Here is a 23,465-nt window from a genome sequence, read left to right as displayed (position 1 = left end):
TCTTGATCACCAGAAACTTTTCTGTGTAAGACAATTTTAATTTTGATTATCATATGGTATTAGAAAAATAACAAATATTCTTAGGCATTTAGATTAAAAAATGCTGTCTCTATTGTGACATGTTAAGGTTAACGCACAGTATGAAAACTCTGCATTTGAACTTTAATTACATTGCTTTAGCATAAAATGAGACTTTTAGCAAAGGAGAAAAATTGCTGAAGAAAAAAAATTACTTAAGATTGTCCTGTACAAACATTTAAGAGTTGTTAGAACACAATCTCAGGATATAAAAAAGCCTAGGAGTAAAAAATCCCAAAAAGCAAAAAAAAAAATAAATCCAAAAAACCTAAGACAAATTTTAAAAATAGAGAAAAGAGAGGACAGGCAGCTAGTCTTCTAATTATGACTTCTTTAAACATCTGCGTGACTGGGCCTTGATCTTATATTTGGACTGTTGTTGCCTGCAGTGCAGCAGGTGCTATATGATTGAAACCTTGAAGTTCAATCTCACAGTAATACCAAACCTGGATCTTTTACTAATTGCAACAAGAATATCATGTAAGGAGAGACTATGCCTTAGTAATTATTAAACAAACTTTTCCAGCTTATGAAGCCATTTGCAAAACCCATACAGACCATTCTTACCGCTTCCTCAGCACGGTCACCTTTTGCAGTGAGATAGGTCACTCTGAACTGCTGAACATTGTAATCTGAAATGTCCCATATCACCCTCAGACTTGAGGTTGTTTCATCATCTATAACAAGGTTTCTGATTCCTGTTCGAAAAACTAAAGCCCAAAATAATTTAATTAATATTTTCTCAACTATATTTTTAGATTTAAAATTGTGCTAATTATCACCAGGTAGCTGCAAGCTCTACTGAAATCACAGTGGGTCTGTAGATCCATGGTGGGGCAAATCCATACAGTTCAGTCATACTGGGGATTAATAACATAAAAACTTTAACCATTTAATAGAATAATAGTTATCCTACACTGCCATTAACAAATATTACCCCATCTGCTTTGATTATATTATTCAGCTTATGGAGCTTTAGAATAGTCAAAACTCCACTGCAGCTAGAATGTTACAGAAGATAAATAATCCAGAACTGTTGATCCTTAAAAGTCAGTTTTCTAATTCCAGGGAAAACAAACAGAACACTCAAAACTAAACAAAGTTCTGAAGAGTTTCCAAGCTCATATTTATAAAGGGAAAGGAGAGAAAGTTGAATTTTCCAAATTAGTCTTTGTATTGCTGTGTAACATCGCTGGTATCATTTAGAGTCCCTACACTGTGTTGTAGGTTGGCTCCTCATCCACGCATGGCACGTGCAGGGAGCTGGCCACACACAGAAGGGAGGTGCAGGAGGGCAATAGTGTGTACCTTCAGCCAGTGATATCCCTTGCTTGCGTCTACACTTCCACAAGATCTGCCGTGGCAGTGTGCTGACCGCATGGACGATCAGGAAGCAGGGTTAACAACTGCTTGGTAACATCGCAGCTCTCTGCCCCTAGATCTGGGTGTGCTTAGCTCTTTGCCTTCAGCATTTAAACTGTTGACATTTGCTGTTTACCTGCTGTGGTGGGCTTAGAAGTTGTGGTACTGGTAGTAGTCACCGTCGTAGGTATTGTGGTAGTCCTTGCAACTGAAAAACAATACTCAGTTCACTAACAATTCAACAAGACATGGAAGTCACAGTATTTATCTTGTATTTCTAATTATAAGAATGAAACTATGTGTTCACACCTACAAGTATCCCACACACTTCCGGCATGTCAGAGACTACAAGGGAAGAATTCATTTAATTTACTTTAGGCACATATGTTTGCAGGATTAGCACTTAAATCTACAGATAAGACATAATTATAAACTGTACAATTAAATGAGAATGGATATAGTTTCCCACATTTCTGGCTGAACTATGCATAATGACTTCCACTTTGACCATTTGTTAAGGTTGTCAGATTAATTAAATTGAAAGCTTCTTAAGGGTGCTTCATTTCTGTCCAAGTGAAAAATGGAAAGCACACTCAGCAACACTGGGCAAGATCAGCATCATTTGGATCAGTAAGGGCTTCTTGTCCTAACAAAAGGTTCAAGATTAAGCCTGCAATTAAATTACTAAGAATCAAATAAATTTTTGAATTTACACATGAAAGATATAGTCATTTACTTAACCAAGTCACTATCCATAAAAAGAGAATGGATAGAGCAATCTACCTGAAATGCTGGCCACTGTTTCCATTATAAACTATAAAATACACTGTACGTGATTTTCAAGTTTTGTCTTTGTTACTTCCATGTTAATGGCACAGGATGCCTGTGTAAGCTTTTTGGACCACTATTTCAGCCAAGAGTGAATTCACCTCTAGTGAGTATAAATTACATAAATAAGAAAGAAAAGGGTATACTCTAAATGCCAAATGTCTTAAATGAAATTCTTGTAAATTATTTAAAACATTTAACCCACCCACCCCAAATGCAATATATCTTCTCATAAGGAACCCTGTTCAAAGACTAAATATTGAAGTGTAGGATGGATCTACCTAGATCCAAAGGTTATTAATATCACAGCTCACATAGGGAGCCAAACCATCACTTTGATTCAATGCCATCTACCACATAATATTAAATAAGAAAAGCAAAAAATGAAGTCAGGAAAGCCCTGGTGCTAAACCACTACAGTCTTCAATATTATAGCTACCCAAAGATGGACAATATTTTAAATATAGAATATATGCATTGAATTTAAATCACTTAAACATCTCTAAAAATTACAATCGAGTTTGTCTTACGTGTAGCTCCAAGAACTGCAACAACTTCACTTTCAGTTTCATCATCAAAAACTGCCAGCAAAGAAACTTCATATTCTGTGTTGGGCAACAAACCCTCAATAACATGACTGTCTGTGTCTCCGTTTATGACAACCTAAGTAACACAGTAAGATTGAAGAAAATTAGTTCTGCAATTGATTAATTTATATGAATTGACAGAAATGAAAGAAGGAAAATGGATTCTCCTTTAAAAGAAATGAAATCTACATTCAGATCTGCCCAAAGAATTTGTTAGCTATGTTGAAATAAAAAGTATCACTGAGTACATCTGGAAAAAACACTGGTAAGAATACTTAAAATGTATTTATTATTTTGTGGCTAGCTTGACTGTTCTGATGTGTAGCCTTATATTTTCACCCACAACTAATTAATTACTAAAGTTGACCATAAGAAGTTCATTTGAAAATCAAATTCAAAACATTCATCAATTAAAGCAACATAACAGGGTAGATTAACTTTCATTCATATTTCTACCAGTCAAGCACTGTTATGACAAGTGTATTCAGTATCTCTACAGTCTTACAAAATGCTGTTTCTATACTAGAACTATAATCCGAGTTATGGTTCCACACATCTGAATGCAACTTGAAAGAATATTTGCTGCAGGCTTGGGGATTAGGGGAGATGTGCTGATGAGAAATTTGCTATATGGTGTGATGTTTTTAATAGTAATTTTCCTTATTTCTACCTATGATAGCAGCAGAAGATTCACATGTGCAATGTTAACTCTAAGTATGTTTCACTTCAGATTTTTGTGTGTTTCATTTATTTTATTGGAAGGGATCAACAGATGGGCAGGAGTTGGAGCTAAAGGGACTGTAAAGCAGAATGAAAGGAGCCTGAGCAGTAATTCTGGTGAAACGGACTGACTGGTTTCAGGAGTAGTTTTTGCACTACGCAGACATATACTACAATAAAACAACCTTTCTCAAGGTTAACATTGGCAAGTTTTTAAAGGTGGCCACTGTATACACAAATACACAAATAGAAATCAAACAATAGGTATATGCTGCATAAAATCTACTACAGCAGTTAGCAGAAACAGTAAATCACACTTCATTCTTTTAATTACCACAGGAGATTTCCTGAGTTGGTCCTGGGGAAGAGGGACCCATAAAACAATCACAGACCTTCTGAACTCAGATACAGAAAACAAAAGCAGAAAGAAATGAGTTGGGGCCATGCCTTCTACAACTATCAAGTAATGAATTAGGCATCCCGTGCTGCACACTTTCTGGCACAGACTTTCTTGGGAAAATTTCAGAAACAAGCTTGAGTGAGTCTAGCCGTATACTAAAAAGGTATAAGTAATACCATGACACTTTCCAATTCCCTAGAGCCTCTAGTTGTGTATCAAATCATTATAAAATATCTATACATAGTTACTATCTCACACATAATTTTGGCATACTTTCTGGAGAATCACTTCCATCACCCTCCACTCCCTGCTAATTTAGCACAGAGAAGACCACAAAAAAAGAACACAAAGTGCTGAACTTTCAAGTGGAGAGGACAAATAACGGAAGCAAGATTAGTAACATGCACATGAGTATAACAGCATGCATTCTCTACTGTAACCTAGAAATAAAAGGTCACTCTTAAATTTGTACTGGCTTTTTAGCACTAACACCCCACGAAAAGCTCCTCACCCATCAGCAGTGTGGGTGAAGTAAGCCGAGAAGTGTGTAATTCTCACCACCACCCCCTGACCCCACTCAGCTAATTGGCAAGTTGGGTCTTGGGAGAATGACAGAGAGACTGCATGTCATTTCTCTGCATGACTGATCACTTAGCTGGGAAAGAAGCTTGAAGTGGCAACAGCCTGGAGGTATTGTGCTATCCTAAGCCTGACCCCATTAGAGAGGTCATGCAAGGAGAACAAGAAAGAAGCTCGGGTATTTTTAATATCTCAATGTACTAAAATATTAGGGCCTCCAGCAGTTCTTAGTGAATACAATGAACAAGTGGAACCTTAACTGTTCAAGTATTTCTTGATTGTTTATTCTTACACTCAAAGAACACAAGATATCAAATCTCACTTAAAAATGCACATGGCTTAGAAGGATTCACTGACAGCTACTCACTGGAACTTAAAAACAGAAACAAATCAGTTCATTTACTGCAAGAGAAAATGCTAGGGGATGACCTGTGTCCACTCATTTGCCAACTTCTTTTCCCTGCTCACTCCTGTAATTTCTTTCTTTCTTGCATGACTACCTCTCGCTAGGTGAAAGGGAGGAAAGAATCAGGCTAAGCTAAATTTACAGAAAAAAATGCCACATAACCTAAGCTGCAATGACTGCTTTCTGCCCTAATGTATGACAAAATGATGGAGGAAACCTAGGGCCATGTGGGAAATGTCATCTTCCCCACTGAGTTCTGTACCCAGATAAACAATTTGCAGATGTGGCCTCTCTTCACAGTACTGATGCCAAGAGAGCAAGATGTTTGAGAGAGTCATTAAAGACTGAGGAGTACAAAAGAAGCCAAAAGAATGAGTAAATAAAGAAAGAAAAGGAAAGAGGAAATGAGACAGACTACGAAAGATGAAAATTTGGGAAAGGGAGATAAAGTATCTGTCTTTTTCTACTTGGAAAAAGAGAATAAACCAGGAAAGGCTAAAGGGATGAAAAATCATTTAAAAATTCAGACTGATGAAAATGGCACTATGGAGAAGACACACGAGGGCCTAGAGCAAAAACAGCATGGGGGGAAAAGAGAACTGTAAAGAGGAATAAAGGAACAATCTAATAAATTAACTATGTGTAAATTTTTCCCTTTGTAACATTACATAACTAACGCTTCACAGGCAATTTTACTGTGGCCACCACATTAGACAGATGTGGAGACTTATGTGAGGATATCACTGCTCTGGCTCAGCTACCGTCATCATCTTCACAGCAAAGTGAAGAGCATTAACCAGTAAAAACTGAAGGAGCATCAAACAGCAATGCTAGTTCTATGGCAGTTGGTACATTACAGATTAGATTGACTATTCACAAAAATCCTCTTCTTTCCTCACTTCCTCTTCAAAAAGAAACTGGAATATTAGTTTGATTTTGGTTTAGAGAGCTTTGCAGCAGGGCAGATTTTTCTGTAAGTCAATTGGCCATATTTAATTGGCAAAAGTTCCGCATACGTGTCCTCAGAATGGAATTCTCTCTTCCATTTCACACCCTCAGAAAGTCAAGGCAACTCACCTCTTCAGATTCCCCCCCATCCAAAGGAATCCATGCCAATCTGTAAAAAGCAATATCTGACGAGGTGGGCTTCCAGCTGACCCTAAAACTATCTGTCGACGCTTCATCAATTTCCAAATGCTGAGGAGCTGGAACTCTTTCTGCAAAATATGCAAAAGAAAAGTGAGAGTAAATTATTCTCTAAGACTTGCATAGATGGCAATGTCAAGAATGTACCATTTTACTTGCAGTTTGTTACAAAGAGTATAACATGGGAGGTAGATAACAAAGGCACTACAGAATTCTTTGCACACTTATTTGTACTTAGGGAAGCGGGTTTGTAGTTGAGGGAGGGGAATATGCACAATACATGCTCTTTATCTACTCTAACTGGACAAACCTCCTTATCCTCTCTACACTGAAGGAGCTCCATGCAACCCTCAGTCCCTCTCCTTTGCTCAGAGCTCTGTGCACCATGGTCTTTTCTCTTCCTCTACCTCAAAGCAAAGTCCCAATCTCTGTCCTTTCCAGACACTCCGTGTGTATTTCCATTTGCAGTTTGCATGTAAGTATCAGCCTCTTGTTCTGTACATGGATGTTCTCCTTCCTCTTCCACCTCATGTTTCTCTTTCCTCCCTCAAAGTCCTTCTCTTCCCATTGTTACATTGGAAACCATTAATAAGTGTCATCAGCCATTTGTTTAATGCAGAACTACAGTTACAGAAACTATAACTGTGCTAAACTGACTACAGGAGCCTTAAATGTCTTGCATTTTCTCCTTTTGATGTTCCAGTTTGTATGTATGTATATAAGGTTCTACCTTTTATTGCCTAGATAGTTCACTGGTTAAATGTATGATACAAAACTCATCATACTTCAGCTGGAGAGACAAATGCCATCACACTGAATAATGCTTCAGAAAGCTGGGGAGACAAATGCTTTACTACCTAAATGCAATAAAATATGCTTTAAAATGGCTGAATGTGGAAAGACTTAAGAAATGAACCTTATCCACACAAATGTTTTCATGATGTCAAGAGATTACTCCCATGAGCAAGGATGCAATTGGCCCCATAATAAGGGAGCGAAGAAGCTGAAAACTCCAATGAAAATAACAGAAAGCATTTCATATATCTGAATTCACAGCCAGAGGCACTTGCTGTTACTGGTCTTACTTTCCAGTAAAGTAAGAAAGTATAAAATTTCTTCTTGGAAAGCCTTCAAAAGTTCGGCAATACTTACTTGTGGTAAAGCTGCCAGTAAGTGGTTCAGATGGTCCTTCATCATACAGGGAGAAAATAGCAACAGTATACTCTGTAAGGGATGTCAGACTTTTTAGAGTATGGGTTGAAACACGACCAACTTCCACCTACAGAAAGCATAATTTGCAATAGATATTGATCATACACTTCATATTATCAGTGTCTGAAATTCTGCTGGGTAATAATGATACAGAAAGAGAATGTCATCTAATTAGTAGAGAAGTTCTGTGAACCTATGAACGAGTATAAATATAAATTCAGGGCCATAAAAGCTGACAAAATCAATTAAAATAGACAAACTAGAGAAAAGAAAAATTTTGTAAAAATTTGTAAAAATTATAACAAACTAGGGAAAAGGAGAATTCAGCCTTAGTAAGCCTAACTCACTACCTAACATAGCAGCACAACGTGTTCAGGAACCCAGAAGGGGAAGAAACTTCTGGGGCTAATGAATCCAGTCCCTTATCATGGATAATCATTGCATAAACCATTATGTTTGACATTTGTCAAGAGACAAGATGACAGTTTCATCTGGTCTCTATCCAGGCTGCAGTTAACATTACTTTGCCAAGGATTTAGAACTCAAAGCTGTATACAGCTCAAAACTGACAGTTTATCAGTCTAACTATTCAGTGTCACGTTAGCTCGGCACCATTGCACAGGTATACTGTCTTCCAAACTCAGAAACAGTTTTTTCAGGATAAACACAAATATTCCATCTTATATGGATGAAAAGCCACATATGACCCAGAAGAAACATAATTACACGTAACTACGATTAAAGACTTTTTTGGAGGGCTAAGTTCTCCATGACAACTTATTTTGTAAGGGATCTGGACTGTTTTAATGATTGGACCCATTTACTGCAATTATTTTTTTAAAACTTTTTTCTGTTTTTTTTAAGATTTCTGTAGTTAATATTATTCCATCCCATTTTTCATTCTATCACAGAATTCATGCTGCTAAAAGCTATTATAAAGCAGCTTTAGTAACAAGGCATAACTAAATATTGCATAAGTAAATTATTAAATGCAAGAGTCTAAGTTAAAACATCTTGGTACCATCTTATCATTCTGTCCAAGCCAAATCCTGTTTCTAGGAAGTGAGTTCTCAATATATAATTAAAGCAATAAATATTAAGAAAATGTGGTGAAGCCTTCAGACAGTCTTTTTGAATGAGCTTGAGTCCATGACATATGATATATCGAAAGTCTCATTATCTGGACTGAACCAAGAATAAATATTTCCATACCATACATTTAGTCAAGATACTGCACCTACAAACCATTGCTCACTTGAATAGTTTCCTTCAGTCTATGTGCACCAGCAATGGCTGTTCTGGTATTTAAGAAGTTCAGAGCACTGTCCCCCACACATATGATCCACTCTGAATGTATACACGATACTAAGCCAGCTCTTATTTGCACTAAGTTTCAGAATTTTCCAGCAAATCTTTTGTTACAGCTTGCAAAGTAGCTTTCATTTATAAAAGTTATCCTTAATAATTACAGAAGTTTGGGGTCGTCTGAGATTGGTTAAGGAAGAGAGATGCTAATAATTTACCTCATTGGTTTCTGTTCCATCTGTTTTAACATACATGATGCGATAGCCATTTACATTTTTGGAAGCAGGATCCCATGTTAGCTTAGCACTACTGTGTCCGACATCAGAAAATTTCAAGTTTGCTGGTGGACTTAGAGGCACTTGAAAAGGAAAGAGATGAAACCATGAAAGTGATTCCAGGTTTTAGCTGTGAAATTTTTCATGTCTTGAAAATAAACAGCACATTTTTCCATTCAAAAATTTTTATCACCGATATTTAGATTAAAAGACCTACATCGATGGAGCTACACAAGTACTTAAAGGCATTTAAATGGCTTAGCTTTTTGCTTAAACAGAACTTTCAGTCTTGCTAAGTGCATCTCAGCTAATACTGTAAAAGAAAGAAATTACGTTATTGTTCATAGCAGATATCATAGCAAGATCTAGCCTACACAATACTTGCAATAAATCTGTGTTTGTATTTCTGAATTAATTTAATTCAACTAGATCTTTATCCTATATGCATTTGTTTTCTGTGAGTGTCCGAGCAAAAATATTTCACGACAGTAGTATTTTGGCAAAAAAATTTCTGAATCCTAAAAGTCTTTGATATAAGGGTAACTTTGCCCCAAAAGCGTAACTAGCTCAGAAGACCTCCAAAGATGCTATTTTTTTACCTCTGTTTAACCTTTCTTCTTTTATTACAGAAAGAAGCTGTTTCCTAACAGCAACCCCGCTTAAAGCCATATTTATATACTATATATTCCTTGACTATCATGAGCTGAAGGAAAACCAGGTCACGCAAGAGACAGTCTCAGACCACATCCACTTTTCTGTCACACCAAAGAAAGCAATTTGTGCTGTCTGCTACTCTCAGCAGTAGGTTCTGTATCAGCCCAACATCTGCTGGTTTTTTCTGAATTGTGAAACTCTTCTCTATCCATCCTGCCTTCACACACACACTCCTCACCAATCCATGCGGACAGATAAGTATCAGCACTTCAGAAGCTGTTGCCCTCACACAAGAGCACATGGGAAAAAGCAAAAGATAAAAAACCCCATACATTATGTGGGATCTTTAGCCAGGCCATATATCAACTCAGAATCTGCAAGCAAACACCTCAACAGGTTAGGAATGGTCAAGTCAAGTTGGCTATGACACAAGAGAAGACGGGAACACATTGGAATTGTATTAGATGGGTTTGCCACACTTTCTAGCCTTCAATATATTACTCCAAGTCTAGTGAAGGGAGTATCATGTGCTGGCTTTCCTTTCTACTTTCTGTCAGTTGTGGAATGCACTTCATTTCACCAATCAGACCATACCACAAAATGCTTCAGTCTCAGGTCTTTCCTTTTGGAACTAACCTCCTGACAACGTTGCTCTCAACCAGACAGGCAGTCCTGATGGCAGAGTTACATGATATTTACAGTGAGTATTGGATAAATCCTGGCCCCAAAAAGAAACCCCACCCCAGAATAAGCTTACTGATCATGCCTCTGTTTGGCACAGAGAAACATTTCACTACAGTAACTGAGACAATGCAGTATGTAGAATAATATTATTTACTAAATACAGAATAGCAGATACTACACATATTACTGCAGCAAATTAGGCAGATCACCCTCCAGGCAGATATATGCTCCAGGAAGAAAATACTAGGTAGTCTATTCATTAGTTGGAAGCCAGAAATAATCACACTGAAAGGACAAAAAAAAAAAAAAAAAAAAAAAAAACAAAACAAAAAACGTAGCTTAAATCTGAATCTGGACAGAGAAAACATTACCATTGAACACTGACTATATGCAACCAGTGTGCTCGCCAAGAGCTTTTCTTTCCTCCCAGATTGCCCCACTGCCTGACCAATCAAAGCCTGTTAGAAGAGGGCTTAATTGAATAGCTGCATATGGAAGGTCAGAATCAATCTTCTTTCATATTACAGTCCTAAATATCAGTCAGAGTTGGCTGCATTGTGTTACCCTAAAAATAAATGAAGGTTGCAGAGTAGTTAGGGTGGGTTTTTTTATTCTGGTCTGGTAACAGCAGTGATGATGGGCTGACTAACATATGTTACTAGCTTCTGTGATCAAATGCTATGGTCTTGAATCCTCAGCTTGTGCCAATGTATCTGGAATTTGGATGTGATCTTCCATCCAATGTGTTAGCCAGGTTTAGAGCTGTGCAACTTCCAAGATCATATGACATGAAGTGAATTCAGGCTGGCACATTTATAAACTACATAAACTACTGTTTAGGACAAATGAAAACCAGATATCAGGCAGATATTGACCAAAAGCTGGGGTGTAGGGCAAAGAATGAGTGACAGCCAAAGAGAAGGAGAAAGGGACAGAGGGACAAAGAGCCAAAGGTTTGATTCTCCAAGTGTTAAGAATCTTCTACACTCATTTCAAGTCCACAAGCATGCCCAGTTGCAGTAGTTTACTATTGGCACTTGTCTGTCTACAGCTGTCCTCTCAGAGGTGACCCATTTCAAACAGCATTCCTAGAGCTTCTTCCACCATTACTTGCTGACCTTACAAGCATTTGCTCTGGCCCTTCTTTTTCTTAGCACTCACATGCCTGAACTTCTCTCACCTATTAAATGCAAGTCACTTTCATACTGGCTTACTCATGCCAGGAGCACAAAACAAGAGGAAGCAATCAGTCCACTGCTGGGAGCAATAGAGATGTCACTGAATGCAGTCCCAGAAATATCCCCAGCAGCACAAGCGCTTATTTTCAATTCCTTTATCTTCCAAATGCTGTGGCTATTTAGAAAGCTGACATACAGTGCTTTGTACAGTTAGCAGAGGACAGAATTTAGCTGGCAAAATTCTTGCTGCTTATTAAAAACAGACCATCTACCATGAGTGCACCAGCACTTTCCAACCCTTCATTTACCAGATGTTAGGCAGCAGGGGTTGGACAGAAATCTTCTCTTTGCTTTTCCATCTGTACTACTACTGAGCCAGAGGAATAAACGTCTCCATCTGAGCAGGCTCCCACACACACCTGGTTCTCTTGCTACAGGAGGCTAAACAGAGCAGTCTCAATTTAGCTCTATGTGGTGACCTTCATTCACCTTCAGCAAGTTCAGAAAACCGTCAGTAGTTCCACCAAGATCAACAGGGATATCCACAGTACCACTACCAACAAGAGAGAAGAGTTCACAATCCTGTTCCAAAATCAAGTTGTTTTGTAGAAACTCACATCCTCAGCCTCTGTAAATGAAGTATTCACACTGAGAAACTTAAGTACAGTTAACACCTTGCCCTATGGACTATTCAAATCAGATTTTAAAATCAGATGTCTGTTCTACTGCGTGCAAAGACTATTCTGAAGTTTTATCAACACTGAAGTGAATATACATATGTGCTACCTACATGTAGTTTCTTGTCCTGTAAGGGGATCACTAGCTTCTTCTCCAAACATGGCATAAACTGTGACTGTATATTCTGTATTTGGCAATAGTCCATCCAGTTCAAGATCTGTTGAGGCCTCCCCAATTTTTATCTAAAAACACCATGAATAAAAATGACACATTATTTCTGAATTAGCTTGTGATGGGGAAGAACATTATTTACACACTTGAAATCAGATATGTGATCAAATGCTCTGCTGAACATTTGTCTGATACTGTGCCTGCAGTACTTGGCCCAAGATTTTGGGATTTTGCACAATAATCAAAAGAACAAAATTGTCAAAAAGCCAAAAGCCAACATACAGGTAAGAGAACTTTGAAAGTAACTAGTCACATTAGCAATGACAAAATAGTGCTTTCTAGAATGTGCAGCTACTAAGGCCTTTTCATTCCCAGCTACACCTTGTTTCATCTTCAGTCATAGGACTGAAATTTCATAGGAGGAATTGATTTCAGTGCACATCGAAGCTCAGATTTGTTGCTATTTAAGGTGTGTATCATTTTCCTCCTCTCTTCACTGAGAGCCACATTAACATGGAGTGACTTATTTATTGAAAAAAAAAGTCTTTCTTCAGGGTAAGGCTCAGTCCTCCTGAATCAGCTAGTTTTCAGGGAGGCTCCATTTTTGACAGAATTATGTGCTCACAGCCACTTATTTAGCAGACAGCACAAGTCTATGCGAGCTTTCAGTAGCTTCCTACGCTCTCCACAATTTCACATGTCCCTGCATGCTTTTTAGTATTCTTGCTTGAACAGAGATGTTGTACATAATCTTAATTACACATATAGAAACTTGAGCATAAAAACTTTTAAATCGTAGACCAGAAGTTCCATTGGAATTATGCTAACAACTTTAGAAAAGTCTACTGTTTTTACTATTTTAGTGACAAGAAGACTTGACTTTACCTTGTTCCACCTTCTCTTCCTAAAAATATCTTCTGAAAATCACTTTTGATGGAAGGCATTATTTTTAAATTTAAAAATAGAAGTTGAACAGAACTAAAAGAAAACCAATAAAGGTCACACCTGCAGATTTTATTTACTTTTAAAGGTCCTGATTAGAACAAAGGCTAACCTTCATATTATTCTGATAACACACTGAGAAAATATCTTAGTTTTACTTTATTTTTTCTTTCTTTGAGTGTTAGTTTTATATGATGATACAGTATCACTTCATATATCATTTCAAAAGCGTCACTTTAATTCAGCTGAAATTGTTGTATTTTTATGGCAATGACATATAAAAATAATCAACTGGTACTTGCACTTTATTCGTAAGTCTGTAACACATACAGTACTTAAGGCAGTCATGGAAAAAAACCCCGAAGTATTTGCTGATCAAGTTGGAGGTTAAAGGCCATGTACTAGTTTATTCTTTAAAATATTTATTTTTGTAATAATTGCTATTCAAATGAAAGCACAATACATCACCTCCTTCTCATCTGCTGCCAATCCTTCTGTGAGGGGAGCATACAGGATCATGTAGCCTGTGGCACCCGCTACTCCATTCCACTTCGCTCTCATGCTGCTCTGTGACACATCATACAATTGCAGATCCGATGCCATTGGCAAGGCAACTACAGTGGGACAAGAGACAGACACTTCAGTTGCCTCACTTCAACAATGAGCTATTTTTCAAACAGTTTATTTTACCCCAGGAAACACAAAGGAATATAGCTATCTCCAGGCATGGAAGTATCCTGTCTGTATGCCACAACTATGAAGAGCTGATTAGTATATAAAAGAACACAGAATTAGAGAAACAAGGAAATGATGGCCTAATGAATTCTAATGCCAGGGTAGAGTTACCTCTTACAAAGCATTTCAGCTCTTTGTCCTAAATGGTTTTGAGCATTTCAAGTGGGAGGATTTCTGTCCTTTAAGCACCAAATCACTCTGTTCAGATCTCACCCTTCCTTCTCCCTGATCTGCAGGAGAATGACCACTTGCTATGAAATAATGGGCACAGTTGCTATTAGGAACAAATAGCACTCCCGAGGTGGCTCTTTCTGACAATAGTTCCCAAGCCAGAGCATGGGAGAGACAGCCATGAGGTAGCACACCCTGGAGGAAATCCTGAATGAGCACATTGCACACATCAAAATATTTTGACTACCAACTGCTGTGTGTTTAAGGCCTGGACTGTCCAAACTGGCTCCCAGGCCAATGTCAGTGGGATTATGCAAATGTGGGCAAGATAATCCATTGCAAATCACGGCAAATGCTAACCTGGTGAGTACAACTAAGCAGGCTGAGTGAAATTTAAACATTATTAGGAGGTTTACTTGTGAATTTAAGGCACTGATACCAGAACGTAGCACCAGTCTGAGTTCCTGAATATTTCTTTGTATTTCTGTAACTCTTTAGAGTAGCATTTTGCAATTCTCTGATTGTCCTTGCTTTCTTTCTCTCACAGAACAACATCCCAAGGCCTCTCCACTGTTATTACATCATTGATGGATCCCACCAAAATATCCAGTCACTGGAGAGATATAAGGGAACTTTGGCTGTTCCTTTGGAACTTCTACACCGAGAATAGTCCCTAAAATGACTCAAAGGGTCTGAAAAAAACCAGAAGGCCATTGGTAATTGATATCAAATCTTTCCTATTAGGAACTCAGAGACACTGTAATAGGCTGGATGTTAGGCCTCTACAAAGCTCTGCTTTACATGTTCCTGAAGAATCTGATCTGCAAACACAGATTCAACAACCAATTTTAATTACAATGCTAATAACTCACAGAGCTTCTCTAATCTCCTTGTCCAAACAAAAATTGCAGCCCGTCTAGCTGACACGTCCAAGGAGTAGTATATCTATTACGTTACATTCAACAAGGTCTAACAGAGCTCTTAACTTCCCATGTACAAAACATGGCAGCCTCATCCTTTCTTGTTCATTGAGGTTGTTCACTCAGTCTGTTGTTCAGGTCTGTAAGCATGGGCACAACTTCAGCCCAGGCCTTCCTTCAAGTTTCCACTTCCACGTTACCCATCTATCTTCACTTCCAAACCTTTAACAGCCTACCTCTATCCTATTTAAACCCTTGTTGATGTGTTGTGTGTTGACACGTATTGCCACGAATTCCCACAATTCCTCTAATTATAGGAAGAAACTACCCATAAGATTTTCAAATGTACTTCAGTCTCCTCCCTCAGAGCTCCACTCAGACCTCTGATACCTACAGAAAGAAACTACATGTTGAGATCTTCTGAAGGCACTTTCTACCACATTGTCTCATTCCTATTCACACTGCCCCAGGATCACCGAAAGAATATCCATCACCTGTCCTTTTCCTTATTTTGATTCTAAAAATCTACAAGAAAAGTATCCTTTAACTCTAAGTTATGACTCATATTTTAACTCTCAACAGGAACTCCTAGATACTCTGGCAATATAAATAATAATTAACGAAGAGGTGACTGGAAATTAAAGAAGTGATATTTTCTACTAGAATTTTCAGCTGAAGAGCTCAGAATCTCAAATACAAATATCCAGTAGATAATGCTGATTTACATCTTGGACAGTTACCAGAGTATCCTAATACTCTGGTAACATAGGGATAAATTAAACCTACTAAAAACCAACTGGAATAAACTAAAACAGGTAAAAATATATTTGCAGCAAATTAATGTGAATGCTTTTCATATTTATTTCAAGTTAGGAGCGACTATTAAATCAGAAACCTTTCTAATTATCTGTACACTATGCATATTGAATCTGTCTATTTAGATTTCACATACCGGTAAACTATTTTCAATGTTGTCTATGAACAAATGTGATTGGTGGCTATTGTAGTCTGTCAGTATCTCATACAAAAGCAGGAATGTAAACTACAGTTTTCCATAGTTCTCTATTAGGATAGAAAAAATTACTTTCAAACTGCAGCTATTTTAGCATGCAGAGTGATTAATATTTGCACATGTCAGACTATTACTTCCAACACACTATCAAAGATAGCTCTACAAAATGCTTGATGCTGCATGACCTTGGGGTGTGATCTGATTCTCAGAAAGCCAGCAGGGCTGGGCTCCGTCAGAACTTGACTAAGGTGACTTCAAAGGAATACCAGCTGCAATACAAAACAATCCTGTCGGCTCAGTGTGTGACTGTTCTCTCTGCCTCAATAAATTAAACTGGTCCTAACACCATATTATGCAGTATAACATGGCTGAAGATGACATTTTGGGAGACTGAGACTAAAATAGAAGTCTCAGTTTTATATGATCCTATTTTATTTCCTTTTCAGATTGGGAAGATTAGCACTGACACAGAATCAAAGAACCCCTGAGGATGAAAGGCACCTCTTGAGATCACCTAGTCCAACTAACTTCCCTGTTCAGTCAGGGTCAGCTAGAGCAGGTTGCTCAGAACCATGTCCAGTTGGGTTTTAAATATCTCCAGAGATGCAGACTCCACAACCTCTCTGGACAACCTATTCCAGTGTTTGACCACCATCACAATAAAATTGTGTCTTCTGTTCACATTTAATTTCATGGTTTTTTATTTGTGCCTATTGACTCTTGTCCTGTCAGTGAGCACCACTGAGAAGAGTCTGGCTCTCTCTTCTTCATTCCTTCCCATCAGAGACTTTTACATATCCATAAGATCACCCTGAGCCTTCTCTCCTCCAGGCTGAACAGCCATAGCTGTCTCAGTCACTCTTCTTATGAAAGATGCTCCAAGCCCCTAATCATCTTTGTGGGCTTTCAGTGGACTCAATTCAGTAAGTCCACATCTCTCTTGTACTGGGGAGCCCAGCGCAGGACCAAGCATCCAGGTGTGGCCTCATCAGTGCTGAGCAGAGGGTAAGAATCACCTCCCCCAACCTGCTGGCAATCCTTGTCTAGTGCAATCCAGGAGGCTCTTGGCCTTCTTTGTGACAAGGGTGCATTGCCGGTTCACAGTCAGCTTGTTGTTTACCAAGACCCCCAGGTCCTTCTCTGAAGACCTGCCTTCCAGATGGTCACCCCCAGTGTGTAGTGATGCATAGGGTTATTCCTCCCCAGGTTCAGGACTTTGCACTTCCCTTTGTTGAACTGCATGAGGTCAAATGTGTTTTCCCCTTCATATATCCATGCTGACTAATTCCAATCATCTCCTTGTCCTTCATGTGTTTGGAAAGGGGCTTCAAGTTTAGTTGCTCCATCACCTTCCTGGGGATTGATGTGACAATGACCGGCCTGTAGTTCCCCAGATCCTGCTTCACAAAGGATTGACATTTGTTTTCTTCCAGTGTTCAGGAACATCTCCCAGTCACCATGACCTATCAAGGATAATCAAGACCGTCCTGACAATGACATAAGACAGCTCCCTCAGCACTCACAGGTGCAGCCCATCCAGTCCCATGGATTGATGTGTGTCCAGTTTGCTTAAGTGCTCCCTATACTGGTACTCCTCAAAGGAGGATAAGTCTTCCTTTCTCCAGAGTTTCCCACTGATCTCAGCAGCTTGGGATTTCTGAAGGCCATTTTAACTGGTAAAGGCTGAGTCAAAGGCGCCATTGAGTACGTCAGTGTTTTCCACTTCTTTTGTCACCAGGTCCCCTGTCCCATTCAGGAGTAGGCCCATGTTCTCCTCAGTCTTCCTTTTACTGTTTATGCACTTGTAGAGTCCATTCTTGTTGCTCTTCACAACCCTTGCCAGATTCAGCTCCAGGTTGGCCTTGGCTTTCCTAAACTTACCCCTGCAAGATCAGACAGCAACTCTATACTTCGCCTGAGTCACCTGCCTCTTCTTCCATTTCTTATACACTACCTTTTTTTTGTCCGAGTTCTGTTAGGAGTTCCTTGCTTATCCATGCCAGCCTCCTTTGCTTGATTTCCTTGATTTGGCAGTATCGACCCTTCTTGAGCTTGTAGGATGTGATCTTTGGGTATCAAGTGGCAATTCTTGATCCCTCTTCTATCCAGGGCCATATCCCCTGGGATTCTTCCAAGCACATCTCTGAAGAGACTGAAGACTGCTATCCTGAAATACAGAGCTGTGGTCGTGCTTTTTGCACTCCTCCCTCCACTTAGAATCCTGAATTCTACCATCTCATGGTCCCTGCAGCCAAGGCTACCCCTGACTTTAAATCCCCCCCATCAGTTCGTCCTTGTTTTTAAGTATCAACTACGCAGAGCACCTTCTCTTGCTGGCTCCTTGATCACTTGTGTCAGGAAGTTCTTGTCAAAGCACTTTAGAAATCATCTAGATTGCTTGAGCCCTGCTGTATAGTTCTTCCAGCAGATATCAGCTATTGATATATCACATATTGAATTCCTGGCTCCTAGTTTGAACTAAAATGTTACTCATTACTTCCATTCCTAATATCTGTCATATTTACTAAAAAAGTAACTGTACCTAATATTGATATGATCAATAGCAGCACATTATCTCAGGTGCTAGCATAGTTTTCATTATAGAACCCCAAACGGTAAATGTATTCATTCTAATAATATCCCAAGTCACCATTTTATAGACAGAAAATAACTGAATCATTGAGAAAAAAACTTGCAGAAGTTACCTTGAAATCTTTGGCACTGGTGGGAATCACATGCAGGTATTTCTGGTCCCACCTAATCCTCTACTCATAAGATCAGCTTCAGCCACTAACTTAATTTATAAAGCTTGGTTGCACACCCAAAGTGTAGGAATGTTCTAATTCAGGGTTCAATAAAACCAACTTTAAAATTCAGCCCAGAGATAAAACCTTTCTCAGTGTTTTAATATCCATAGAGCTTTTGGACTTAGGAACTTAGCCCAGAATTAATTCAAACAGAATTTAATTTAAGGCAAATGCATTAAAAGAAGCTAAATTGAAAAAGACTCTCTTCTGTAGTTCTTTTTCACAAAGACTAATGCTTACACAGTGTGATTAAAAGTAGACAGTCAAAACCGTAATGAACATGATAAGGATACTTACGTGTAGTTTCAGTTCCACGGAGGCCCTCACTAGCAGCATTTGAGTATATAGCAAAAACAGCTATCTGGTATTCAGTTAAAGACATCAGGTTTTTCAGAACTGCTGTTGATGAGCTTCCATCTACCACAACCTGTTTAGATGAAAATTCAACTAAATACACATAAAGCAAACTAACTATATTACCATCAAATCAATCCCTCTCTCAGGCAATTTTTACACTGGCATCTAAGAATCAATACACTAAAGTTCAATTCATAAATCAAATTGGCTTTTGCTACCTTTATGTACAGTGGGGTGTCTGAAAAAGAACAGCAACTATACACATAATCAAAATGTTTAGCATACATAAGTAGCCATTTAGAACAAAAGAACTGCTTAGATAAATACAGTGTATGGATTACAGTTTAAGAGTGTATATTGGGCACTTTTTGATATAATTACTATATCATCATGAATATTTCTTTAGTACTACGTATGTACACACACAGTACTTCAAACTGACATTAATATATATCCATCCATGCTAAACATGTTTATACTACAAAAAGAAATATATCCTTAGTTAAATCCTTTTGCTCTTCTGCCTTTCCCTTCAATTTTGTAAGCTGTTAGCTGAAGCCAAAAGCTTGTTCCACTGCATTTTTTCTCCATCTCCAAAATGCTTAAGTCCTATTCAAATAAACACCTCTCTCCAAATTTTTAATGACCAATTGTAGGCGTCCTAAAACATAAACCCGTATCATCTTCCTTTTATGAATTATTTTTTCTTAGAATTGAAAATCTGGCTTACCATCAGCTCCTACCTTTTCTGTTCTTGTAAACAGAATAGTGCAGGGGAAGTCAATAGAATTGGTTTAAGTAACCGTATGTGTAAGCAAAACTGCAGGCAGCTCACCACCCTGCCCCAAAAGCACTCACTGGTATAGCACATTTACTTTAAATCACATGACAGAAAAGCAGCCTGGCTACTACCTAACCTTCACCACCATTCAATGTGACTATATCTCCTTTCTGTAGTGGGCTTCAGAGCCCACATAGGGAATTTCAGGGTAGATTTAAATAAGACCATGGATTTTCTGTCTGGTTAGTTCTTTCTTTTCCTCCTATTACCTCTTCCGGTTGTCCTCCTCGAGTGGGATAGTACACAACCCTGTATTTTTCCACTTTGCCTGGTGCATGGGTCCAGCTAACCCGGAATCCTCTAGCTGTTACCTCAGATGTGACCAAATCCGAAGGAGCCCCAAGTGAAGCAACAATTGTTCCTAGATTAGAGACAACACAAATTTTTTATTCCCCTCTGCAAAATAATGATTTGGTCTGTTGTATTTGCTGAAGCTCCAAAGATCGCTCCTCATCAGAAAATCAAATTGGTTACTGCACATTTATTTAGGTAATTTTCAATGGAAACAAAGAACTAATAGTAAGAATGAGTACTGCACATGGAGTTTTCACTGGGACTAAGCCTTCCTGGTCTTTCATAAACCTTTATATGAAAGAGACAAAAATAAAAAACTAAGCCTTCTTGTCATTCCTCCCCTTAGTCTTTCAAGCGCTTTCTTTCTGGGTGTTTTTATCAGGTTGCTTTCCTTCCAGTCATGAAAAACATCCAAGTACATATACAGCTGTGATCTCCTGTGCTCCTCTGCAGCTTGGAAACTGATATGCTGCCTGTCAGCAGATTGAAGAGATGTAGCGAATGGTCATCTTCTCTGGCAATCATTCCTTTCCACAAATATGTCTCATCTCTTTATGGTTTTCCCATCCTCTCCCTCTCAATTTCCCAACTGACTGCTTATCCCCCCCCCCCAAGACACACCTAATATTCTGTATTTCTTCCAATTTCCAGGTGAATAAAAGAGGAAAAAGATGGAATGAACCCTTACTAATACACACTTTTTCATGGCACAGGTAGAAATATATGTGAAAGACAGCCTTCCTTACTGATATATATTACAAGCTTATTGCAAAATCAGTCAGCATTTTTTGGATATTATAGAATCACAAACCAAGCAATACAAACAAAATCAACTCAGACCTTTCAGAAATAATTTCCTTAGGTAGGACTGTTTCTTTAGCAAATTGCAACATTTTTTCGTAGCCATTTCTTTTGGTCAGAAAAGAAAAAAAAATATTGTAGTCAGAGAAGTCTTTTTTACATAAGAACAATTTTCTTCACCACCATCTTTCCTTATGCTCTGAAATATATTTTCTGTGTATTAAATAAGAAAGTGGGGAAAAAAAATCCATCATTAGGAAGGGACAAAGAAATCGTAATAGTTGAAATTTATGAAAACTTATGAGACAATAAAAACAGTAAGTTAGATGATGGAAAACACAGCACAAACGTAACAATTCCATGTGCAGCTGCTGAAGTAATTCATCCCCAAAGCTGTGTATTATAAAAAAAATTTCCTTACCCACCACTTGGAAACAGTTACAGCAGAATTAATGTAAATTTTTCTATTTTTTTGGTACTACCAAATACCATAATATTTACCACTTTCAAAGACAGAGACCAAAAGATCAAAGATATCAAATCAAGAATGAAACATACCTAGGAAGATAACTTCCCTGACAATGTACTTTCTTGTGACCAAAAGAATATACAGCATAAGTCAAGTGCCAGAAGCCGGCTTAGAACTATGGGTATTTGGAATAGGATTTGTAGCTCTAAGTTCATATTAAGTTATATCTTGTTTCTTATTCACCTTTGATTTCCTTTTCCTGTTCCTCTACTCGTGAGCACACTGTTCTTGTAAGACCTTCAACAATGGTATGCATGAAGTTAAAGTCAGCAACATTGTAGACGTGTGTGCTGTCAGGTTCAGAGGCAATCTCTCTGAGTTCATTTATATCTGCATTCTTTACACCTTTCATTGGAAAGAAAAATAAAGAAAATATTTGCAACAAAAAAGAAAAAACCTTGTATGCACAGGGATTGATAAAAAATTACTAAGATCCAATTCTTTCTTTTTGTTTTGATGACCAAGTACGGATTGCCCTGTTGTTAAGAAGTTACTTCAAGACATTAATTTCTGCCAACATAATTGAGATTTTTTGGCTGTCTCCTGATAATGCAGCATCCATGGATAGTGCTAAATTCCAGTTATAGCAGCAATAAATTGGAGAACATATTTAAGATGCTTTAAATTAATGATGACACTTACTGGATAGAGACATTAAAGAACACTTCCTTATTAGAGAGGGCAATGCATACAAATACACCAGAGTATAATGGGACACAATATATGGTGGATATGGCAGAATACACACCAATAGCAAACAGCTCAATGCCAGCATCTCGTAGATTTTTAGCAGGAGGGATAACATCATCTTGGGACTTCCCATCAGTGATCAATATACCAATTTTAGACACTCCAGGTCTTGCACCTGCTTCAGGCTTAAAGCTGTTCTCCAAAATGTAAGTTAACGCAAGACCTAAAAAGGGAAACATTTTAAAAGACTTTAAGAGGGAAAAATGCCCATTGATTTTGGCAATATCAGTGTTTGTCTTTCCACTCAATTTAAAAATTGTGAGAAATCTTTTAATGAAGACTAAGTATAAAAGAATTTATTTACCAAAAGATTAAATTCCAACAAGCAACCTAAACTACAGAGAAGGTGACATTCATCTTTAGCAGCCTTTTGATCAGTCAATGTATTTTAAACTGGCTATAGAAACCTAAATTGATCTTACTCTGTCTGCATGCATCATCTTTTCTTTCTTATTCTGCAAAGTTAGAATAGTAAGTCCCCTCTCCCTTCTACCTACTTTGCTTATATGAAAGCACATGCTCTGGATAGCTTAATACATCACCATACTTACTTTAATCACATCAAACTTACTTTAATTTGTTTGTTGTTCTTTCCAATTTACAAGCTAAAGAAAAGCTTAAATAAAGCTTAGGAACAATCTTATTTTAATAACTGTTAATTATTTAAAGGGAAGGAAGAAGAACAACTCCTCAGGACAAACCTACATGTCACAATGAGATCCTACCTGAAAACTCTCTTAAGTCTCCCACAGCAAAGATTCCTAACTCACCTTCTTCTAACAGCCATATAAAATAATCACGATAATTTACTACCTGCTACCTCACTGTAATCTCATTCCTATAATCGTACTACAGTCCTTCTGTCTGTTCCACTACAATCACTCCTTCTACCAAAATAAAGGCTGTTGCAGAAGAGAAGAAGAATCTTTCACATTCTTCCTCCCCTTCCCTCCTCGCCAAAAAAAAGAAACGGAAGGAGCAATTTACTTAAAGCCATGTCTGGGTCTTTGGATATATCATTCTCCTGGCAAGACAGCAAATAT

General features: G+C 38.0%; 1 protein-coding gene across 4 annotated transcripts in view; it reads right to left on the bottom strand.

Moving 5' to 3' along the window:
* The window catches only part of COL14A1 (collagen type XIV alpha 1 chain), a 126,433-nt gene that overhangs the window by 64,276 nt on the left and 38,692 nt on the right, over nucleotides 1-23,465 (bottom strand). For all 4 annotated transcript variants that reach the window (XM_049824484.1, XM_049824494.1, XM_049824504.1 and 1 more), the window contains exons 8-19: nucleotides 22,421-22,585; nucleotides 21,856-22,017; nucleotides 20,258-20,409; nucleotides 19,148-19,277; nucleotides 13,674-13,819; nucleotides 12,205-12,334; nucleotides 8,842-8,981; nucleotides 7,259-7,385; nucleotides 6,038-6,177; nucleotides 2,799-2,931; nucleotides 1,577-1,648; nucleotides 646-788 (exon numbers count right to left, since the gene is read on the bottom strand). In XM_049824484.1, coding sequence (XP_049680441.1) covers nucleotides 646-788; nucleotides 1,577-1,648; nucleotides 2,799-2,931; nucleotides 6,038-6,177; nucleotides 7,259-7,385; nucleotides 8,842-8,981; nucleotides 12,205-12,334; nucleotides 13,674-13,819; nucleotides 19,148-19,277; nucleotides 20,258-20,409; nucleotides 21,856-22,017; nucleotides 22,421-22,585 — 1,640 coding nt within the window. The remainder of the gene's footprint in view (nucleotides 1-645; nucleotides 789-1,576; nucleotides 1,649-2,798; nucleotides 2,932-6,037; nucleotides 6,178-7,258; nucleotides 7,386-8,841; nucleotides 8,982-12,204; nucleotides 12,335-13,673; nucleotides 13,820-19,147; nucleotides 19,278-20,257; nucleotides 20,410-21,855; nucleotides 22,018-22,420; nucleotides 22,586-23,465) is intronic.

The sequence above is a fragment of the Accipiter gentilis genome, chromosome 2, assembly GCF_929443795.1.
Source record: "Accipiter gentilis chromosome 2, bAccGen1.1, whole genome shotgun sequence".
Classification (NCBI taxonomy): Eukaryota; Metazoa; Chordata; class Aves; order Accipitriformes; family Accipitridae; genus Astur; species Astur gentilis.
This window is presented reverse-complemented; position numbering and strand designations above follow the sequence as displayed.